Source organism: Dermacentor variabilis, chromosome 4 (assembly GCF_050947875.1).
Source record: "Dermacentor variabilis isolate Ectoservices chromosome 4, ASM5094787v1, whole genome shotgun sequence".
NCBI lineage: Eukaryota > Metazoa > Arthropoda > Arachnida > Ixodida > Ixodidae > Dermacentor > Dermacentor variabilis.
This window is the reverse complement of record NC_134571.1, coordinates 88,019,607-88,040,820: the sequence shown is the minus strand read 5'-3', so window position 1 is coordinate 88,040,820 and position 21,214 is coordinate 88,019,607. Positions and strand designations below refer to the sequence as shown.

The 21,214-nt window shown below is 43.8% G+C and overlaps 1 protein-coding gene across 1 annotated transcript in view; it reads left to right on the top strand.

Moving 5' to 3' along the window:
- The window catches only part of LOC142578267 (cell adhesion molecule Dscam1-like), a 207,898-nt gene that overhangs the window by 141,677 nt on the left and 45,007 nt on the right, over positions 1-21,214 (top strand). The window contains exons 5-9 of the mRNA XM_075687668.1: positions 3,706-4,044; positions 6,497-6,838; positions 13,838-14,015; positions 15,134-15,363; positions 16,624-16,785. Of these exons, the coding sequence (XP_075543783.1) occupies positions 3,706-4,044; positions 6,497-6,838; positions 13,838-14,015; positions 15,134-15,363; positions 16,624-16,785 (1,251 nt within the window). The remainder of the gene's footprint in view (positions 1-3,705; positions 4,045-6,496; positions 6,839-13,837; positions 14,016-15,133; positions 15,364-16,623; positions 16,786-21,214) is intronic.

The following is a 21,214-nucleotide window of genomic DNA, read 5'->3' as shown; positions in this document are numbered from 1 at the left end:
CAGACCAAGAGTGTTCTTAATTATGTTGTCGTTCACGGCCGTTTCTAGGCTTTCACTGCTTTCTCCCTCGGTTTCAGGGAGGCCATATACTAATAGATTTGCTCGTCTGCTCCGATTCTCTTAGTCTTCGGCTCTCTCTTCAAGCCTTTGCAAGCGCACCTTCATATCTGTTATCTGACATTCAAAGAATGACACCTTTGCCCCGATCGCTGTTAACACGTCTAACTTTGGTCCTTGCGCACCCCAGCCACGGAACACAGCAGGACGAAGAAAAGCTGCATAACGAAGACGAAAGGATTAGATGCCACCATCGCAACTTCCCTGCCGTGCCAATCAGTTTGCTTTGATTGACGATAATTAGCGATGATGTCGACGGGGAATGTTTAATTCCTTCAACGTTTTGTCAAGCACGAGAGGGATTAATTGATGTTAAACGTTACCTTGCGTGCACGACTGCTATTTGTCTGCGTAGTACACAGAACACACAGGGAGAGATATTTGCTTGAGGCGTTGTTGTGCGCCATATTTCATTACCTCTGAGACGGTTGAGCACTGTCATTGCCTCACACGACACTAATAATAAGTAATTGCACTTCCCAAGAACCTTGGTGGATAAAAAAAATTTTTATTAAGGACGAAAAAATTTCTGTCTCCGAAAGGGTGGGCTCAGTAAAAATGTTCTGGACTAATTAGAACAAACTTTAGCAAACACTACTACAATGCACTCTACGTAACCCAACGTGCAAAATAAATGAGCATAATGGAAGCAGCGCAGATTGCACTGAAACGATTTACGTAATTGCAAGAAAACGTTCGGAGTGCTTTAAATGCAAGTATTCTTGGCAAGTCTGATCAAGTTTTCTACAAAGATTACGTGGAGACTTCATTCGCCGTTTTCGTGGGCCGATCCAGAAGTTTGTGCAGCCTTAAAATATAAGTCCATCCCGAAGGTAGTCCAGTCTAAATTGAAGACCGTTCCAATGGGTATCTGCTACTGGGTACGCGCTACTCATCAATGATCCCATTTGACCAAACTTAAGTATGCTTATGTGCCCCAGATTCCCCTTGGTAAGTGCCACTGAGTATGTCGTGTCCCTCATGTCCCTAGGCATGCGCTCTAGGGGTCATTATGTATTTGCCACTGGGACTGCTCCGCTCCTCAATGAACCTCTGTGACGCCAACTTTGATCACTGGGTATCACAACAACAAGCAACACCTTGCGCTGCTCTCCTTATCAGTTCGCAATACATCGAAAAAGATTGACACATTCGCAGCAGAGAACCTATATGATTCACCAGAGCCATTCTCTACCAAACCGTCAATGCTTCTCATTACGGAGATGTAAACTGGAGTTCAATCAGCTTAATTATTTACTTTTGCGTCAGCACTGCCCTCCGCTGAGTGGCATCTAGAGTTCGAATTCAACCATATTTTCAGGAGAGCGGTAACTCAAGTAGCACTCTACATCGTTCGCGGGCACGTTTTCATTGATTATTAACTTAAGGAACTCTCATCTCTCTCGTAATAAATGAGCTATAAGAGCACGTCTGCATGGGATACTACGGGAAACCACTTCATTGCCGCTGCATTAACCAGTTTCCTATTTAATCCTCTGCTCTGCCTCGGGAGCCGGAGTAATGTGTGGCACTCAAACTCGCACGTAACATCCTTTCACATGATCAAATTTTCGATATAGAGTGATTCATTATTCGGACTCAGTGATCGCAGATCCTCATCAAGCCAGAAATAAATGAGCTAGCAGTCAAATTCAAAAAAGCCTTCGTAACTTGCTATATGCTTTTACGCACTTATGCACCACTCCCGCGTGGAACTGACTCAGTTCGTGCCACCGCCCTTTTAATGTAAGTTACTGGAGCTATAGTGACGTATGCGGTGGTAGCAGCATTGATTTCCAGTGAAGACGTAAACAGCGCGGGCGGACGTTTTCATAAAAAGCCGGCAGAAAAAAATGTTTATCCGGAAACAAGTTCAATCGGCTGAATAGTTTCGAATGCTTGCGATTATGATTTCCATTGGTCCTGGCACGAATGTTTTTCACTTTTCCTTCGAGCAGGCTTGTGTTGTAACTTTTCGTACTCTCCTGAATTCAGCACACTTAAGATTGTCCAGACGCGTTCGCACAGCGGCTCTCCAGTCATCTGTATTCGGACTACAATTACGTTTAGCGCTCTGGTTCAGCATTTCAATGATGGTCATACATTTGATAGAGATTGAAGACCATTACCCAGCTATTCTCACGGTCGATAAAACTATAGTAAACTTTAGTTAACGTGAACACAGCGAGCACGCTCGATCTTCGTAACCTGCAGTAGCGGCACTGTTGCTGATTACGTTGGAGCTCTCACTTTCCCCCCGATCAGAGGTCTTCATCGCTCAATTCTTCTGTGCCTTGCAAAGTAGTCTTTATTTATAGAAAGATCACTGATTTAAGCATGGAGCCGCAGAATCCCGTTTAGCACATTCAGCTTACTTTAGCCCGTAAGAACCATGACGAAAACGAATCTGTTGATATCACGCTTTCTGAGCTAAGCGAGCTGATTGCGCTACCACGACAAAAACAATATAGACTTCGTACTTTACTCGTTGTGGTTGTTAGAAAGCGACATTTTAGGCACGTTTGGTCGCTAGAGCAAGTACCTCCATGTGTTTTTTATCGGATGAGAGCTGGGAAAGAATACCCTTAACAATAATCGCGCTGCCAGGGTTTTTCTTTGTTTTGATTTCAGGTTCATAATATAGTGACCTGTGCACTGAATAAGGTGCGGCTAAATTGTCTACGATATTCTCCCTGCAACAATTAAAACTGCACGGAGAACTGCGGGGGTTGCAAGGGCCCTACGCCAATAACGCTGCTCCTGCTCGAGATAAAACACGAATTAAACGGTAGGTACAAACAGGTGCACAATAACGAACGCTGCACTATTGTGCATACCGAAGGCAATGCCATCAATGTCATCAATGTCTTTAAAGGTCAACTGAGGTCAACTCGGATGTGCAGTCCTGCAAGACTGTTACTTTAGAAACAATGGGCACGTAAATTTGTCTCGCAAGTCAGTTGAAAGAAATTACAGTCACTGACTGTGACATGAACGTGAAGGCTACTTCTCCTTAGTAGTACGCCTACTGAACAGATGAATCGTCGACGAACGCTGGACAACAAATGCTGTCGTTATAACTATTACCGGTATGTTACCCTTAGCCTGATAATCAAAGTGAGCTCAGCGATGTCTCATCTCTAGTCTTCTGCTTCGTTCTTGTTTCAGGACGATAGCCGGTAGGTACCTGTTGGAATGACGAAACCATAGTAAGCTATCGACGCATCGTAGCTTTAAAAATCCCGAGCTCAATTTCAACTGTGAGTACGCTAATTGGGTTCTGGCTATATTTCTGGCTACGGCAAGGTCCACGAGTGCAAGAAATCTGTTTCCATTCCGCATTTCTAAAGCTTTCTGTTGAGCACCATGTTTGTTCATCGCGCGCAGGTTCGGTCTGTCCTTGGCAGACGTACTTCGATGGGAATGAAGTGCAAAAACGCTAGCGTACTGAGTGCTTGATGCGCGTTAAAGGACTCCGAGTGGTGAAAATTGATCCAGAGTCCACCACTACGGCATGCCTCGTAATGAGATCGTGGGTATGGCAGTTAAAACACCAGAATGTTTTTTTTTTGTGTGTGTGGCACGTAGAACCCCACAGCCAGCTGCCACCTCGGATGATCGAGTATGGCAGCGTTGTACAAGTGGAGCAGGGTGAACGTGCAGTGCTGCCTTGCCTGTCAGAGGGACACCCACGTCCGCGACACTACTGGTCCCGCCTCACCGGCCACGGGGTGTCGAAGGAGTCGGGTTCGACTGACGGCGGGGAAGTATCTGTGATTCTGGTGAAGGCTTCTGACAGAGTCTCCCTACTGCCCGAAGGTCCGATGATATTCCACACTACACGCATCCAGGACAACGGGCGGTACTTGTGCGTCGCCAACAACACTGCTGGCGAGGACAAGACGCACGTGGAGCTCCTGGTCACTGGTGAGACGAACTGGTTTCTTTAACTATGAGGTGGCCTCCCGTACGCCTTGCATTTCATGCAGGGGCAGTTCCAGCTTTTTTTTTAAAAGGGAGGTCCTTGAGGAGGGCTGCCAAGCCTGGTTATTATTATTATTATTATTATTATTATTATTATTATTATTATTATTATTATTATTATTATTATTATTATTATTATTATTATTATTATTATGACGACAATGATGGAAACTTTAATTTTGCAAGAATGTACACCCGGTTGCGATGACTTTCGTAGGAAGTTTTAAGGGAGGCCAATAATGCTGTGTATTTCTCATCCTGTTATGTAGACAATTTTGAAATGATTTCACAAATGATTTTAGTATTTTTTTACTGATTGCTTCCATTTAATGCCTAAAGCACTGATCATGTCAAAACTGCCTACATTTTAAAGGTAGTTACACTGACCGGCCTCAGCCTCACGTGCTTTTCCGTTTACGACATGGATAAGTACATCCAGCGCTTGCTTGCCCATTACGCAACGTAAATTCTTGATGGATCATTACGAAGGATAACATCCTTCGGCGAACTCAGGCAGTGCTGAGAAAGGGATTTTGAGCCGGTTGTCGTAGTTTACTAAATCAGGAGCTATATTCAGAACAGAAAATATATTACAGTGCAGAACAGCATATAATATTTAGCTGCACGTTAAAGAACCCCAGGTGGTCGAAATTTCCGGAGTCCTCCACTACGGCGTGCCTCATAATCAGAAAGTGGTTTTGGCACGTAAAACCCCATAACTTAATTTAACAGCATATAATAAACTTAATGCAAAAAAATAAAGGAAAAGCCACTGAATGGACCATTTGCAAAAATATTCTGCACATGCGCGAGAAAGGTATTTTACGAACAAAATTATCTTTACCACAGGCTGGCAGAACATAGCACTGTTGCCATTCAACAGGATGGATGAATGTTATGAGCGTCCTCTTTGGAACGGGGCGCTGGGTCGCGCCACCAAGCTCTTGTTATTTCATTGCTTAATGTCCTACCTATGTTAAAGAAGAAGACAGAAAAGGGAGAAATAAACACAATAAATTCCCATAACCAAAGTTCCTGAACCCCTACTGTGAACTTTGTTTTTGCCCGCCTACGTTGTTGGTCGTATCCCTTCTTGTCTTCCGCCAGTCTTCCAATCGCCTCTTACTAATCTCTATTGCGGATATGTTTACTTTGCCCCTGCTCTCGCTGAACCCAAGGGCTTCAAGGAGGCCAGTGACTCCTAAATCAACCGCTGGGCAGATATCTTCACTTTCTAATACTACATGCTCCATCATTTCCCTAACTTTAACGCAGCAAGCACATGCTTCCACTTTCTTCTTATATCTCACTTTATAAGTGCGTGTTATAAGGCATCCGGATCTCGCTTCGAAAAGTATTGAGCTCACCTTTGAGTTATCATAAATTGTTTCTTTCCTGACTTCGTTTTTTGTTCTTAAGTAGTTGCTCACGACAGGTTTCTTTTCCATTGCGGCCACCCATGAGATTATTTCAGCATATCGGACTTTCCGCTTGGCATTCTTTGTTGCTTTGTTGCTCACCGTGCAGGCCGCATACTTACTAGTAAGCTTCCTAGTTCTTTTCCTACACTGCGAATCAATGCTTTTCCCGTACAAATGTCTCACCACTCTCCAAGCCCATTAACTTTCTTCCACATTGCTCAGTCCTTCATTGTAATCAATTTTACTGTGAGCTTCCCTCACTTCGAGACTTGTACAGCCCATACCACCCTGCACAACTTCATTTATAGACTGCCCGTGAGCGCCCAATGCGAGGCGTACCACCCATCTTTGGTTGCCATCGAGTCCTGTCCAGGAGAATGGATTGGGGTCGCCTGTCAAAAAATTGAGAGGAAGGTCCAGACATGCCTTCGGCGTCCAAGCCTTTTTTTATGTAGTCATGGAAGCGTGAGCTTGAGAAAATGCTTCTGCAGTAGCCACAGCTTTTTTTTTTTTTTGCATATTAACGATCGAAATGGTAGCTAACTCCCACTAACTTGCCACAGGATGTCTGATTATGCGAGGCTGCATAATTTATTTTTGATCACAAAGCTTTGCAGCTACTTTGCTTATCCTTATACGAAAATCTACGGTGTTGGTTGTCTTGTCTTGACTTTGAAACGTAGGCAACGTCAATGAGGTGAGAAGAGGGAGGTAAGACCAAGCCACTGTGTATACGATTTGTTGTTCATGTTGTTCTTCAGATACATTGGTTGACAGTGAAGCGATGAACAACTAATTGCCATTAGCAAATACTTTATAAAAAAGTTCTTTTAGCATAACAATGAAAGCAATGGTCGAGATCTCCTAGAACGAGGAGATGCACAGTTAATTTTCTTTTTCTACATAACCCCTCTGTAGTACCCGCATGGATGGTGATGAAGTTAAAAGATGTGGATGCATTCTTTTTTACCCAGGGCCTCTGTCGGCACGTATCGAACCAGTTGTCCAAGTCGTGGACGTGGGAAGGGGGGCAAACATGAGCTGTCGCGTCGCTGGCCACCCGGTGCATGGCGTATTGTGGACGCACAACGGCTTGCCCATCTCGTCGGCCCACTCGGCGAGCCCCCACGCTTCCCTGATCGGCACAAGTGGAAGCGGGAAGCCACCTACCGGCGTTCCATCTGGTCGGGTTTCTCTTTTGTCTCGCGACCTTCTTCATGTGTCTACAGTGGAGCGACAGGACGGCGGAATGTACCAGTGTACCGTCTACAATCACGAAGACTCTGCTCAGGGGTCTTCACAGCTCGTCATAGGAGGTGTGTTCTGTTTACGTTTTTGATGAAGAGTACTCCGGATACCTATTACGAGATGTAGAACTGCGCTTCCTTCAGAAACTCCTCTGTCGCGGTATCCTTTTTGCTTATGCATGCTTCTCAGAATAAGCAGTTTTGTTTTGTTCCTCAGGTGGAGAATGTTTCGAAGCTGTGATGCGCACTGTGCAGGTAGCAAAAGAGAAGAATACAATAAACATCTTAAAAACTGAAGTGAAATGATACTATGCAACAAATTGTGATTCAACTTGTGGGCGCTTGCAATGAATAAAACAATTCTACCTCTTTATTCAGTATTGTCACGTAGTAGTGACGGGCAAGAACACAGAAGCAAATCTGTGAATAACTTAACTTTTTATTAGTGAACAAATTCCCACAAAAGCACGTTACAATCAAAGCACAACGATAGGGGCGAACGCAGTCGGCGCTCGTCGAAAATCTTGCCAGCAGGACAAGCGCTTCGGCTTCTATACATTGCACGTCGAAGGTTCTAGTGTAATCGCTGGCGCCCACGTGGCTTCTAGAAACTACTACACACTTCGTATCACGCATGCAACCTGGTAATACAAGCTTCTTCGAGGACATACGGGACAGATGGAAGGGACTACAACATTCATATAGGTTCCAAATCATGCAGGCGCGTCTTGCGCTGAGCGATAAATATTTGTTAGCCGGTGAACGGCGGTCACCGTAGAAAGATAAACAAGAACAGGCGTCAATATATTGTCCTGAGTTCCGAAGTCAAGCATTTTTTTGGTCACTACTCTTTAATGTGAGATAATAAGATTAACTTAGCGTGCCAAGTGCTTCATGTACGCAGATGGCACTGGTTTTTTTTTTCCCAGTCTAATAACGATCACGAACCTATTTACTTTGGCGAATACTGCATTACGAGCATAACTAGAATGGGCGCAAGGAAACTCATTAGAAATTAATGCCACCAAAACGAAAGCTGTCTTGTTCACACCTGCTAAAAACTTGTTAGTCGTAACTAATGTCTATACTTTGGGTGAGAAAGTATTCAACTGTAAACGAAGTGATGACATTAGGCGTGACTTTCAATCAGCGCCTGAGCTGGAAGACACATGTCGAACAACAAACATCACTACTCAGTAACGCGAATATGTGTTCTAGTTGGCACATATATTAGAGTAAACGGCAATAATACGGAACACAGACAAAGAAGACACAGGACTCTACATTCACTGCCAGCTAAAGATTTTTTTTTATGGAGGGAGGTCTCTAAACCTTACAGACGTCGCGACCGAAGGTCAAAACCAGATTAACGCGTTATAATTATGCGCACCTAAAGAAAGCACCAAGAAGAAGAAAAACAGAGATAGAAGTTAAAAGTTAGAGTCCTACTTCTGTCTGTTTTTCATCTTTTTCGTGCCCTTGTAAGGTTGATGAAACACCTTTCATGCAATAAACCTTCAATTGGTAGTCAACGCAATGTCCTTTGTTTTCTTGTTCTGCGTCCAACGTTAGCTCTACTAACGGGATATGAGAGGGAAAATGATACTCACAATAAATGATTCGCTGCGTCATTCAGCAACAAACTATCATACATTCGACCATGTGGCAAGTTGCAGTTAATGATGTGACACGACCAGCAACCATGCACCAATCCTTACGCTGGCCTGGTACAACAAAGGGAGCACTACCGTGTGAACAGTTCTGAGTTAATGGGAGTGTAAACACTATTTTGAAAACTTGATGGTGTGGTGCACCTGAAACATACAGAATGAGAGCAAAAGAAGCTTGAAATGAGGATTTCGTCACACTAGAGATTGATATTGAGTGAACACAATGCAGCTTATATGCTGACTTATTAGCAGTACTCGTTGGATGAAAAGCAGGTTCCGAGTGGATTGGATGGATGATTCCGTGCTCTTCGGGAGGAGGCAAGTTTATTGTTACTGTAACGCAATTTCTTTTCGAGCATTGCTTTGATTTGGCTAGAGTTAAAGCAGTTGAGCCAGTGTGTGTGTGTGTGTGTGTGTGTGTGTGTGCGCGCCTTTGTGTCGGCGTGCATGTGTGCACGTTACGCAGCAGCCTCAAGCAAAAATCTTATTTAATTCAATTTGAAGAGAACTGCCTAGCCGGCTTTTATGGCCATACCTTTTTCTAGCTTCTGTTGTAAAGGTTTTTCAGAGTTCCGCCACAAGCAGTGGACTTGCACTTGTGCTCTGCAATGGTTACTGTATCTCACCGCAGGAATACCGTCTATTGGTTCAAATAGTCCCTACATGTTTTAATAGCTTGCAGGAAGACGTGATAAAAAGAAAGGTCAAAGTTCCCAGGTAGCAGAGACACAGCAGTAGATGGGTAGCCGGCACTGAGGCAGGGAAATGTGGAAGTTCAGCATTAATCACTTGAAATTTGATTAGTGGAGGCAGCATGAAGAGGCAAAATACGGCAATATCTGTCGGCTAAATACAGCTCTGTTATTATGATCAGCACGCAATATTGTCTCACCTTGTATGCGTCGGAAGCTTTGCCTTGCAAAATGCCTTCATTTCATTTCATTTATTATACTCTCAAGGTCTGTGAAGGCTTTACAGAGGGGAGTGGTTTACAAGTAAATTCAAACAGTAAGTCTTACAAGAGAAAACACAAACAACATAAAAAATACAAGTTGACAAATAATTCAGTAGGAATACAGCGAGCAATTACAAAAGCTATTAAGAAAAAAGGACAAGACATACAAGCACATTAAATAGCATTCGAGCAAGTAATGTTGATTAAGGCATCACGAAATAAAACACTATCGCTGATGGATACAATGTTTGCGGGAAGGTGTTTCCACTCTAGTGATGTCTGAGGTACGAATGACTGGGAAAATATATTTGTTCTGCAACAAGGGACTTGAACCTTGTAAGAATGATCGATGCTACGAGATACGTAGTGTGAAGTGTGGATGAATACTTAACGCAGTGTTGTGTGGTGAAAAATTTGTGAAATAATGATAAACAGGAAACTTTACGTCGAACTGCAAACGATGGAAGAGAAAGGCTAGTTTTCACGGCTGTTACGCTGGCAGTTCTGTTATAATTCGAAAGAATAAAACGAACAGCGTTATTCTGAACTAATTCTAATGCATTAATTAAGTTTAGGTAATTCGAGTCCCAGACTGATGTAGCGTATTCTAGTTTCGGGAGTATTAATGTTTTATAAAGCAATAATTTCAAAGAGTGTGGAGCCTTAAAAATGTTTCGCCTAAGTAACCAAGAGCACGGTTAGCACTCTTCACTATATTAGTAATGTGAGTTGCCCAGGTAAGCTAGTATGCAATATGAATTCCTAAGTCCTTTTACGAAGTTACCTGTTCTAAATGAAGGCAATTTAAATAGTATACCTGACATACGTTAGGTGTCCCAGATACACGCATAGCTTTACACTTGTTAACATTTAATTCCATTAGCCATAAACTGCACAAGTTAGATATTATATCAAGGTCCGATTGAAGACGGTTAGTATCCCCCCAATGCGTTGTTATTTCTCTAAAGATAACACAATCATCAGCGAAGAGACGAATGTTAGAAGTTACTTGTGAAGGAAGGTCGTTAATATAGATTAAGAACAACAAAGGACCGAGAACCGATCCTTGGGGCACTCCGGAAGCAACAGAGCCCACCGGTGAATTGCAGCCGTTAGCATTAACGTATTGTGAGCGATGAACAAGAAAACATTCGATCCATTTTGAAAGATTAGCATCAATATTCAAATGGGTTAGTTTGTGGACTGGTAGTTTGTGACAGACTTTATCGAATGCTTTTGAGAAGTCTAAAAATATGCAGTCCGCGCATGCTGAACGATCAAGAATTCGATGCAGCTGATGAGTGAAGGATGCGAGTTGAGTCTCGCATGAGTATGATTTCCTAAAGCCATGTTGTGCAGGTGAAACAAATGTGTTATCTTCAAGAAAGTCGACGAGGTTTGTGAATACAGTGTGTTCTAGCAGTTTGCTGCACGCGCCGGTAAGTGAGATTGGGCGATAGTTGGTTGCTATGTCTTTGTTGCCAGATTTGTGGAGCGGAACCATCTTCCCGACATTCCACTGATAAGGTAAAGCGCTTGTGTTGAGCGATTGCTGAAAAATTTTTGCTAGTAAAATAGAACTGTGCACGGAAGTGTTTTAAGAAACTTAATGTTGAGTCAAAGCCAGGGGAAAAATTATAGTCGAGCTCGTCAAGAAGCTTAGCAACACCAGATGTATGAACTATTACTGGAAGCCTGACTGTATAGTCGCAGTTACGTTACTCGGGAAGTTGCTTATTTAGAGCTCCCGAAAAATTCTTGAGAAAGGCGTCGTTAAGGTGAGTTGCAGCACCATGTTTAGGAACAAACTACCAAGTAGAGTCGTTTGATAAGATTAAGTTATCAGAAACAGATCTAATTATTTTTCAAAAATTTTAATGCTAGCTTTAAGAATATACGGAAGAGTAACAGCAAGAAAAGTAGGGGTTAGGAACTTTTAATGCTCGAAAATATTCGTTAGAAGCCTCCTTGTATGCCGTCCAACGAGAAGCACTCGAGGGCAACTCAGCTGAGCGGCAGATACGCTTTTTTAGTGTTAGAAAGTCATTTAATGTGAGTGTTATACCAAGGAGCTTGTGGGTTAGAAGTTTAGATACGGCTGGAAACATATTTGTTCATTAGTTCATTTACTTGATGAGCAAAGAGGCCCCAATTAGTTTGCACAGAACGGTCATCAAAGTTAATCAGGAATGTGTCAAGAAACGTATGCAACTCGCTATTGATGGCCTCGAAATTTGCTCTCCTATAGTCGAGTATTGTTTTCTTTTTCTTGATATTTTTCGCATCGTTGGCACTAATGGTAAAATGCATAGCAGAATGGTCCCACAAAGGCGGAAGGAAAGTAATGTTGGAAGTTAGTTTGGGTTCAGTAGTAAGTACTAGGTCGAGAGTGTTTGAGACAGTAGCAGTATTCCGAGTTGGTGGAGTGAGCACTTGCGAAAAGAAAAAGTGGAACATAAATCTAAAAATTCCTTGTCCTCAGACGAAAACGGGAGTAATGAAGAAGGTTGAGTGTTCCATTTAATGTTCGGAAAGTTAAAGTCACCAATAAGTAAAGGAGCAATGATGGAAAGCGTGATGATGCGTTATTAATCACATCATGCAATTCACTAACGAATGTGGGCGAGGAAGAAGAAGATCGGTAGCATAAGCCTATAACTGCCTTCTGGTGATGAATGTTAAATGAAGCCTAGACGATTTCGAGGTCAGTAGCAACAGAAATTTGTGAAGAAGGAATGTTGTTAGAAATGGCAAGTAGGACGCCGCCTCCAGGACTCGCAGCACGATCCTCCCTAGAAAAAGCGAAGCGATGGGCATCCTCAAAGATTTCAGAATCATTAATGTTGTTCGAAAGCCACGTTTCTGTTACGACAGCAATGTGTGGAGAACAAGTGTCCATCGCTGAGGACAATGAAAAATATTTGTTCAGCAGACTTCTAATGTTAGTAAAAAAAGATGGACACATGGTGATGTGAAGACTGTCCACTACCCCTCTCGCTCCGCTAAGTGAAATTACCTGCAGGAACTATGTTCCTTACGAGTTGGCCCTGCGACTGTTTTTTCTGTCACATATTTCATTTCGGCGCCAAAAACGTAGCACCCGTCGTTCATAAGTAGTTTCTCGTATCTGAGTTTAAATGCAGGTGCACCGGGCTGATTTTTTCCAAACTCGATAAAATTTCCCCTAGCGAGACGGGTCGCGGGGGAGCAATCTTCGCTAACAGTGATATTGCTTGTTTTGAGATGATTACGTAGTGAAAGAACATTTTCTTTTATTTTAGAACTCGAGAAATTTACAATTAGGGTTCGGAATTTTCCCGGTGAAAAAACGCCTAAGCGATGAGCGCGTTCAGTTGAGTCGGATGAAAATCTGGAAGCACGGTTTTCAAAGCAGATATAACCTTGTTCTGGGTTTGTTCATATGTTTTTTTAGCGTATGGAATGTCGCGAATGATTAGGTTATTTCGCCGAGATCTGTCTTCAAGCTCATTGGCGCGAGCACGCACACTGGCGTTTTCTCCTTTTAGGGCCCTGACAGTCTTCTTCATAGTAGGCAATACTACACCCTCTGCCTCGAAAATTATTGCATTTTTCTTCCATATTGTCCATCCGTTTGCTCAATACTGTGAATTTCGCTTCCATGATTTTTTTGCCATCCTTAATAGTTAATATCGGCGGCTTCTCCGGCTAAAATTTTGAGGACTGGAGTAAGCAGGTGTGTATATCTTTAATAAACCGAAATATTATCTTCATTTGTTCTACAGGGTCGTCAGGCAGTATTTCAGTATCAAAAAGTGCGTCCGCCCTAGTATTAGGTCCAGGATTTGTCTCAACAGCCCCTGAACAAATCAACAATAAGGCAAACGACCAAGTCAAGTATTCACAAATGGTCTCACACAACACCATCTTGGTATCGTAATAATATAATAAGGGAATTTTCCAAGGTTGTGACACCCAGTCACATATTCTTACGCTAGTCTCACTATAAGGGCCATCTGTAGCAGGGAAGTTAGAGCATAAAAACTTACCTGTTTACCGCTTTGCACTTATTTAGGAATGTTTTACTGCTCACTGAACACGTATGACTTATTTAGCAGCCGTGTTGGACACGTATCTAATGCGCGCAAGGAAGGAAATCTTAGTCTTTAGACGTGCACTACGTTTATAAAATGTCCTATTGCTGTCCTGATTTCTCTGCGATGTTCTAAAACATGTCCTACATTATTGAAGCAATATTAAAACCACTGTGAACAAGTAGTGTAGTCACCCAATATCAAGATATGCTGCTCGCTTCATTTATTGAATTCAATATTTTACGTGCGGTGCGGCGGATTCAGCCTGCCTGAACCACCAAACAGAGGATGGGTAAATCGCCCGTTTTGCAGCGGAATTGCAACTTCAGCCTCAACGTCACGTAATTCATGCGGGGTAATGCATTCGCAGAAGACGCGCCCGTTTTGGAGCACGTTTTCTCGGAGCGCCAGGTGCGTCCTGGAGGCAGCGTCTCCCTCAGGTGCTCGGCCTCGGGGAATCCTCTGCCCCAGGTCACGTGGTCCTTGGACGGCACACCCGTGCCAGAGCACTACCACGTCCGCATCGGCGACTATGTCAGCGGCGAACGGTAAGCAGCTCTGTGCCAATGAACGGTGCTTGCTTGCACTGATTTCCTCTAGAATGTCCTACTCCGCACTTGTTCGTCGCCTGGTCCACATACATTCTTAAACCACTCTTGTTGACCTGTGGTGACTTTAATGAGCACCACTGATGCAGAAGGTTAAGCATTTATTGCTGGTGAGGTGGAAGAAAAAAGTTGATGAAAGAAAGGCAAAGCCACAACAACATGAAGCTTGTTTTTGACGCACTTACAACGGGGCTCTACCATGCTTCAGCGAGTGTATTTTATTTTATCAGACATGATGTCTGCTTTTATACGTTTTGGCCTCACAAGTGACAATGACTGCGCTGTGTTAATTCGTAGCCGTATGATCATCCCTCCTTTTATTAAAGCGTTGTCGTCGCTCAGTGCGACGTGGGCGCACTACCTTCAGGACGAAAGCATACGTGCAAACACTGTTCCATCGGCTCGCCTAGTCTGATAGCAGTCATTCTCGAATGCTCCTGGAGCATAACTTGGAGTGCGTGAGGGTGGCTTGAACCAGAGTTTATTACGTTGCTCGTATGAGTCGAATCGAAAACGAAAAAGGGCTCCTAGGAAAGAAAATATGCCTACGGACCTATTGATTGCACGCATAAAATGAAGTTTGAACATGGTTTGTGAATCACATGGCGGTACTTGGTGATCTTGCGCAGCTCGTAACAAACGCATTGCACTGGACGGGATAGCGATAATTCTGCTTGTGCGTATAGGGATATATATTTCCTAATTTTCGATTAGGTGGCGTGCTAGGCAGTTCCATCACCGCAATCCTGTCCTGTACTGCACTAATCCAGGCTGATTGAATGAGCGGAGAAGTATGACGGCTGCGGAATTTCAGTCGTACTACGGAGTATCAGTACTAATACCAAGCGTTCTTGGCAGTCTCGTTCTTTATCTAGCAAAATCTTTTGCTGGGCTAGTCGGTGAACAGACATGACACAAGTAGTGCAAAAGAGACATTTTTCTTCTTTATCAGAGGTCAAACATGGCACGTTTAGCATGAGAAAGGGCGACTGTTCCAGAATTATTGCTAGGAAAAACAACAAATTCCCTGCTGTCAACCCTTCTATTCCTGGTTGCAGACTGGTGCACAGCTACGTGAACCTGACCGGCGTGCGAGTGGAGGACGGCGGCCTCTACGCTTGCGCGGCCCGCAATGGGGTTGGCTGGGTATCTCACTCGGCCAGGCTGAACGTTCTGGGAAGGCCCATGGTGCGACCCATGGCCAACGTGACGGCCTTAGCAGGACGCACCATGCGGCTTCACTGCGCCGTGGCAGGCCACCCCATACAGAGCATTGTTTGGCAAAAAGGTAGGCGCGTCGATCCACGTCTGGTGATATAGTTTATAGATGTGAACTGCTGAGTGAAATGCGTTCGAGTGCCGAAGCTCCGATGTACAGCAGCGTGGTTGCGAAGAAGACAGACCTGTAACAAGCAATCGAGAACTGAAACACAGTATCTTTGCACTGGGTACTAGCGCTGGTCTGATTGACAACGACACCTTCTCATCATGTATTAGGTATCTGTTTGAACTCAGTTACTTACTAAGATGTGTTTAAGAGACACAGAGAGAGAAACGCTCAAAAATAGAACTGCGGGATACGGATAAGGAAAACCGGCACTTCGTATCAGAAAGGCGTTCGGGTGTACCATGAAACATGATTGTGCGCTTTGTCGTCCCTTAATATAGGGTAAGGAGCCTGGAACAGATGGGCGAGCTTGAAAAATCACAACCAGTTTCTAGCAAACATGTTACTGTAACCAAGTCACTTCAGTTCATACAATAAGCATAGGTGAAATAATGCATTGAACTCTTATAAAGAATGGGCTTCTACACTTGAATATACATTCATTATCAGTGCTACCAAACTCCAACGCCATCGTCGTCATACAGCCGTGGCAGAAACTAATGAAAGCTTCGCTAAGCAATTTCTACAGGGCGTGGGATCGGAATATATTTACGCCAGCAAAACTCACGCGATATTTAAGTCTTCAAAACCTTTATTATCATTTTTCGTTACAGCCAGATGTCTTAAAATAGATTTTGGTATCTCTTTATTGACTTTATTACTGGTTGTAATCTCCTTGCTTTCTTTGTTTTTCTGTGTATGGCCCTTACATTCTTACATGAACTAGATAAAAATAGGTCTTTTTAAGTTAATTGAGCCCGTGGCTGACCGATCCCATATCCACTACGGCCATATGGATTCTAAAAACTGAGCAAACACTTCTTGTATAACTTTTGTAAGAGCATAAAAACATAAACTCATCTCAGAGTTCATTGACCAGCTTGAATATCAAACTTCGTCACGTCATTGCCTAACATCGTCGCTCTTTCTCGGCTTCTTTCGAACCGCAGAGGCGCGTCACAAATCAATGGCAATTGCCCTATTAGAAACAGTGATTTGAAACTGAAAGAATATGAACAGTGATTTGGTAAGTTTGTAGAGGGTGAGACTTCACATATGGAATAATTCTTTTCGTGCACTAGGGACTTGACTCATGTTGTGTCCGAACTTCGGAGTTGGAAACGGAAACGAAGGTTATGTTTCATTCAAACTTTCATGCAGATGGCCGATCGCTTCCGCAGAACCACCGCCAGCACAGCTTCCCAAACGGCAGCCTGGTGGTTTCCGAGGTGCAACGCAGCGTGGACAGCGGTTGGTATGCATGCGTCGCCCGGGATCCTCAAGGAAACACGGCCAGAGGGCAGCTCGCCGTGCACGTTATGAGTGAGTGCGCATGCTGAATGCATCAAAGCGATGCGAACTGTCACTTGTAAAACTGCTGGTACTAACCGCTTACTTGTAGCCGAATTAAAATTTCTGAAAAAGATACGCAAGTGTAACTTGTTTTAGTTTAGCCCATACAATTTTCTTTTTTGAAAATTGGCTGTAATGCAAAGCCCTATTCTGACTTTCGATATGGATTTGATATGAAATTGAGAGTGTGCTTGAAATTTCTGCCTAAATCCTCCATTACCAATAGCCATATAGCCTGGTAGATACTTAAGATTTACTATTAGCTGTCTGGTTCTTCACATCAGCGCTTACTATTAAATCGCGAAAGAGATGTTAGGATTACGAGGATGCAATTTGTCGTGCAAGCAATGCCCGTGTCTTACGGGGTCAACCGCCAGACCTGATTTGGCTACATGCTCCTTCGTTTTTTTTTGTTTTTTTTTTTAATATATGACATAACTTCAATGCGAGTGCAGAACTTGTTTTCACAGGACCTAAGCTTATAATTCACTTGCTGATGTTGTCAAGCGTACAAACAAAAAATTACCTAAACTGCGCAGCATTGAAAGCAGTTTCTTTCATCTATATATAAGCATCATAGACTATGTTGAATTCTGTGTGCAATGCAAGCGCGACGCCTGGATTTCTTAAATAAAAGCAGGCAAAATTGAAAGCAGACGTCCGCGAAGTTCTTTGCAATCGTCATCTACACCGTTTAATTCAAGACTCCTCCTTTGTCGCAGGCACTCATTCGCTCCTTCTATTACACGCGTACGTGCCAGGGAACGAATAGTAGCACGTATGTACTTACTAACGCTTTCTGATCACGTCAACATTCGCTGAACCCTTTAAGGAACCCATAAACTGCATTGCCATGCGCGCATTTTGAGTGCGCAAGAAAACGCATTTCGTAAAACCCATGTGCAAACTGAACATAAAAACATTTGTTAAGCGCTCTGCGTCAGCTGTTTACGGACTGCTCATGGTGAAGTATGACGTAGATAAAAAAAAAACTGTTGTGAGTCAGTGCAAACGCACTCGGCTAGCACGCCGTTAACACGGGTGTCGCCTACGAGAAGAACAGCAAATTTTATTTGATTCAGCCTACGGCCGACTAAGCGATAATAAAGAGGGGCACCGAACGGGCCGATTATTATTATGTTTTAGTTGGGTGAAACGAGCACACATATAAGTCAGGGAGAACGTGGCGGAATGCAGCTGTTCGTTTTCATTCCTATGCAGAAATAATAAAGAAAGGTAAATGTAACTAGGCGGAAAGGATAGTTTGCCGCTGGCGGGAACCTGACTCGCACGTTCAATATTGCATTTTCTACGCTCTACCAATGAGCCAAGGCAGTGGCCGTCTTTCTGTACCCATTATTGGGGACCTACGATATGTGTATCCAGCACCTCCACCAAATGCAATGTGGGTGTTGGCCCAGCAGCATTCGATGTAGCTTAGCAGCGGTATGTTCTTCTACTTTCACCAGCGCCGTGGCCACTGCCGTCAGTGCAGTCGTATGTATCTAGGCCTAGGAATGTTAGCCAGTGCCACTGAGGTCCATTGCGACGAATATTACACATCCTTTCAACGGCAGCCGTACAGTATTACGCGAACTCAGGAGGTAACTGCAGATCAATAAATCCTCGCATGCTGCATTATGTCATCAAGCCTACTAAATTTGAGGCCCTGGCAATGCAATGCGCGAACAGAAAGGGATAATGACAGGCTTTTCTTTTTTTGTCTTCAGTTACAATTACACGAAGCCAACTGACAATGCAGTCACGGAAATCATGTAGTAAACTCTTAGTTTTTAACGGAGGTTAAGATATAATATAGAAAATGCAAATAAAAATGACAACTTTGACATTCGCTGCGATACTGTGAAGAACTGATAAATGTGTCACTCTAAAATCGGAGACACCAATGTAAATCCAGAAGATTCGTTAACTTACCGTCAGCTGCATGGAGTTTGCATAGAAACATCAATTGATCTTCACGTTTAAGGTAAATCTGGTATCAAAGCGCGTCATATGAGCAGTGGAATTCACAAACTAAGGCGTTAGTGGTATAAATTTTGAGAGACGCGAACAACCCGACTATCGGCAGCGTTCGATGACTGTGTAATTCCAAGCACAAATGAGGTGGACCACCTCATGCTTTGGATGCAGCTCGCGGACTTCCTCCTTAAAGGTGACAATCCCTGCTGCTTATACTGCCTTGTAGGCAGAGGGAAGAGTGAGGACAACAGTGATTACGAGATTGAGGGTCACAGGCAGCCGCATCGATAACAGGTGCTCCACCAGCTGCCAATATAGCCGATCAGGCTATTTAGATGCTCGCACAGAAGCTCCGGAAGGTAATCATGATTAAAAAGTGCGTAATATAATGTAAAAATGTGGACGCACTAAAACACAGTAGTTTAATCGTGACAGAGAAAGGTGATCAGCCGAGCGGTTTTCGGAACATCGACTGATCAGAATTATTGTTCGAAGAGGGCAGCTAACCATCTCCGCACCTTGTGCAGCTGGCTCGTGTTATATGTGCTTCGTATGATCGGCACATATAACACCCGTGTGTGCAATGAGTAACTAGTGCAGGAGACAAAATACATCATCATCATCATCAGCAGCAGCAGCAGCAGCAGCCTGGTTACGCCCACTGCAGGGCAAAGGCATCTTCCATACTTCTCCAACTACCCCGGTCATGTACTAATTGTGGCCAAGTTGTCTGCAAACTTCTTAATCTCATCCGCCCACCTAACTTTCTGCCGCCCTCTGCTACGCTACCAGAACGTGATACTGCTATAAACGCGTACGGACCCGGAACCTTTATCACTACCTATTTCGAGAAAATCGAAGACTGAGCAAATGCGCTGACCGGTGTGAGCTATCAGAAAGCACGTTAAAGATAGGCGCCCGTGCTTTTCTTTCTGGACCGGCATTTACTGCTCGTGTCATGAGAGCTAAAGAATGGCAAATAAAATAAACAATTTCCGTAATGTATGAAGGATGAAAGTGGCCTGAGGAAGCTAATGGAAGGAAGAAGTCAGGGCCATGGCTCAAGAGTGCGCGGCTGGCCTGTCCGAGTGGTCACCATTTGTCATCGCGGCACGTCTTCAGCCGTCGTTAGAGGGCGCCTCCACTAGCCCCCCTCCATTCTCTAATGGCCGCACTTACCGCGCATTTCCTTATTTTTCCTTTGCTAAAGTAGCCGTTGAAAGCTGTCGATGGGAAAGTGATGTGCCGCTAAACGCTTTGTCCGCGGCTGCGTTACTGCCGTTACGCCCAGATCGTTTATGACAAAGACAGCAATTTTCTTATATATATAGATATTTCTTTCTGTAACAATACTAGCCCGAAAGCACCTTCCTGTGTTTGGAAGCTTTCGCGGAGACATGAGTCAGTTGTGTCTTCTGAAAGAACCGTAGAACACTGGCCTTGCGTAGCCACGGTTTCATAAGCATTTGCTTCGCTTATATTTCACAAATTTTGCTCCCTCTGCACTTAATATTTTATTGCTTCCGTTCATAATTGTGAACTCAACATTAGGAATACGCAGCCAGGTCGGAATAAACTTTGGCAGTAAAGACAAATACTAAATATGTGCTGGAGCCTAACTCTGGACAGCAGACGTGAACAGGTATATGCCAAGAGAACATCTGTGTTGGGGCAAGGACTTACGGAGTCGCCATCTGTCGGAAGCGCCTCCCTTGCGTAGTATGAGGGATAACGCGGCGCGCTTCTCATAGGTTTGGCTTACGGCGCGCAATAAAACCACCACGCGGCAGCCCTCCTGGACATTTCTGTAAGTACTCACAAAACGAGGGAAGTATTTTACTGTCATAATAGTAATCTTGCGCAAACTGAAAGCACGGAATCGTTTACAGACGCTATCTTTTTATCGAATAATGTACAGTGAATGCCACTGCGCGCGGTCGCCGCGATAGAGTTCTCCCGTACCGGCTTCTTGCGTGAAAGGTAGGCCAACGCTGAGGGCAAATTATGTGAAATATGTTCTTACAGTAGGCTGTCTGTATAACCGAATGGAGCACAACAGAAAGAATTATGTGAAATATGTTGTTATAGTGGGCTGTCTGTATAACCGAATGGAGCAAAAGAGAATGAAGCCTCAATGCAGCGATCGCATGGGTTCGCAGCGACCGACTGCGCGTCTGCATGCTCGTTCACGCACAATATTTCGCTTTCGCTACGAGCGGGTTTTCGCACCGTACCGTCAGCTTTAGGCCACAGAATATGAGCATTTGGCAGTAAACAAGCAACCATTGTTGCGTGGACGCTATCAGAACTGTCCAAAACTAATTTCGTGATAGAGATTTCGATGCCTGCGGTGACTACGATGTGCCGTCGCGACGACTTAATCTTTTCTTTTTTTCTACATTCTCGTTGTCAAGTTGCA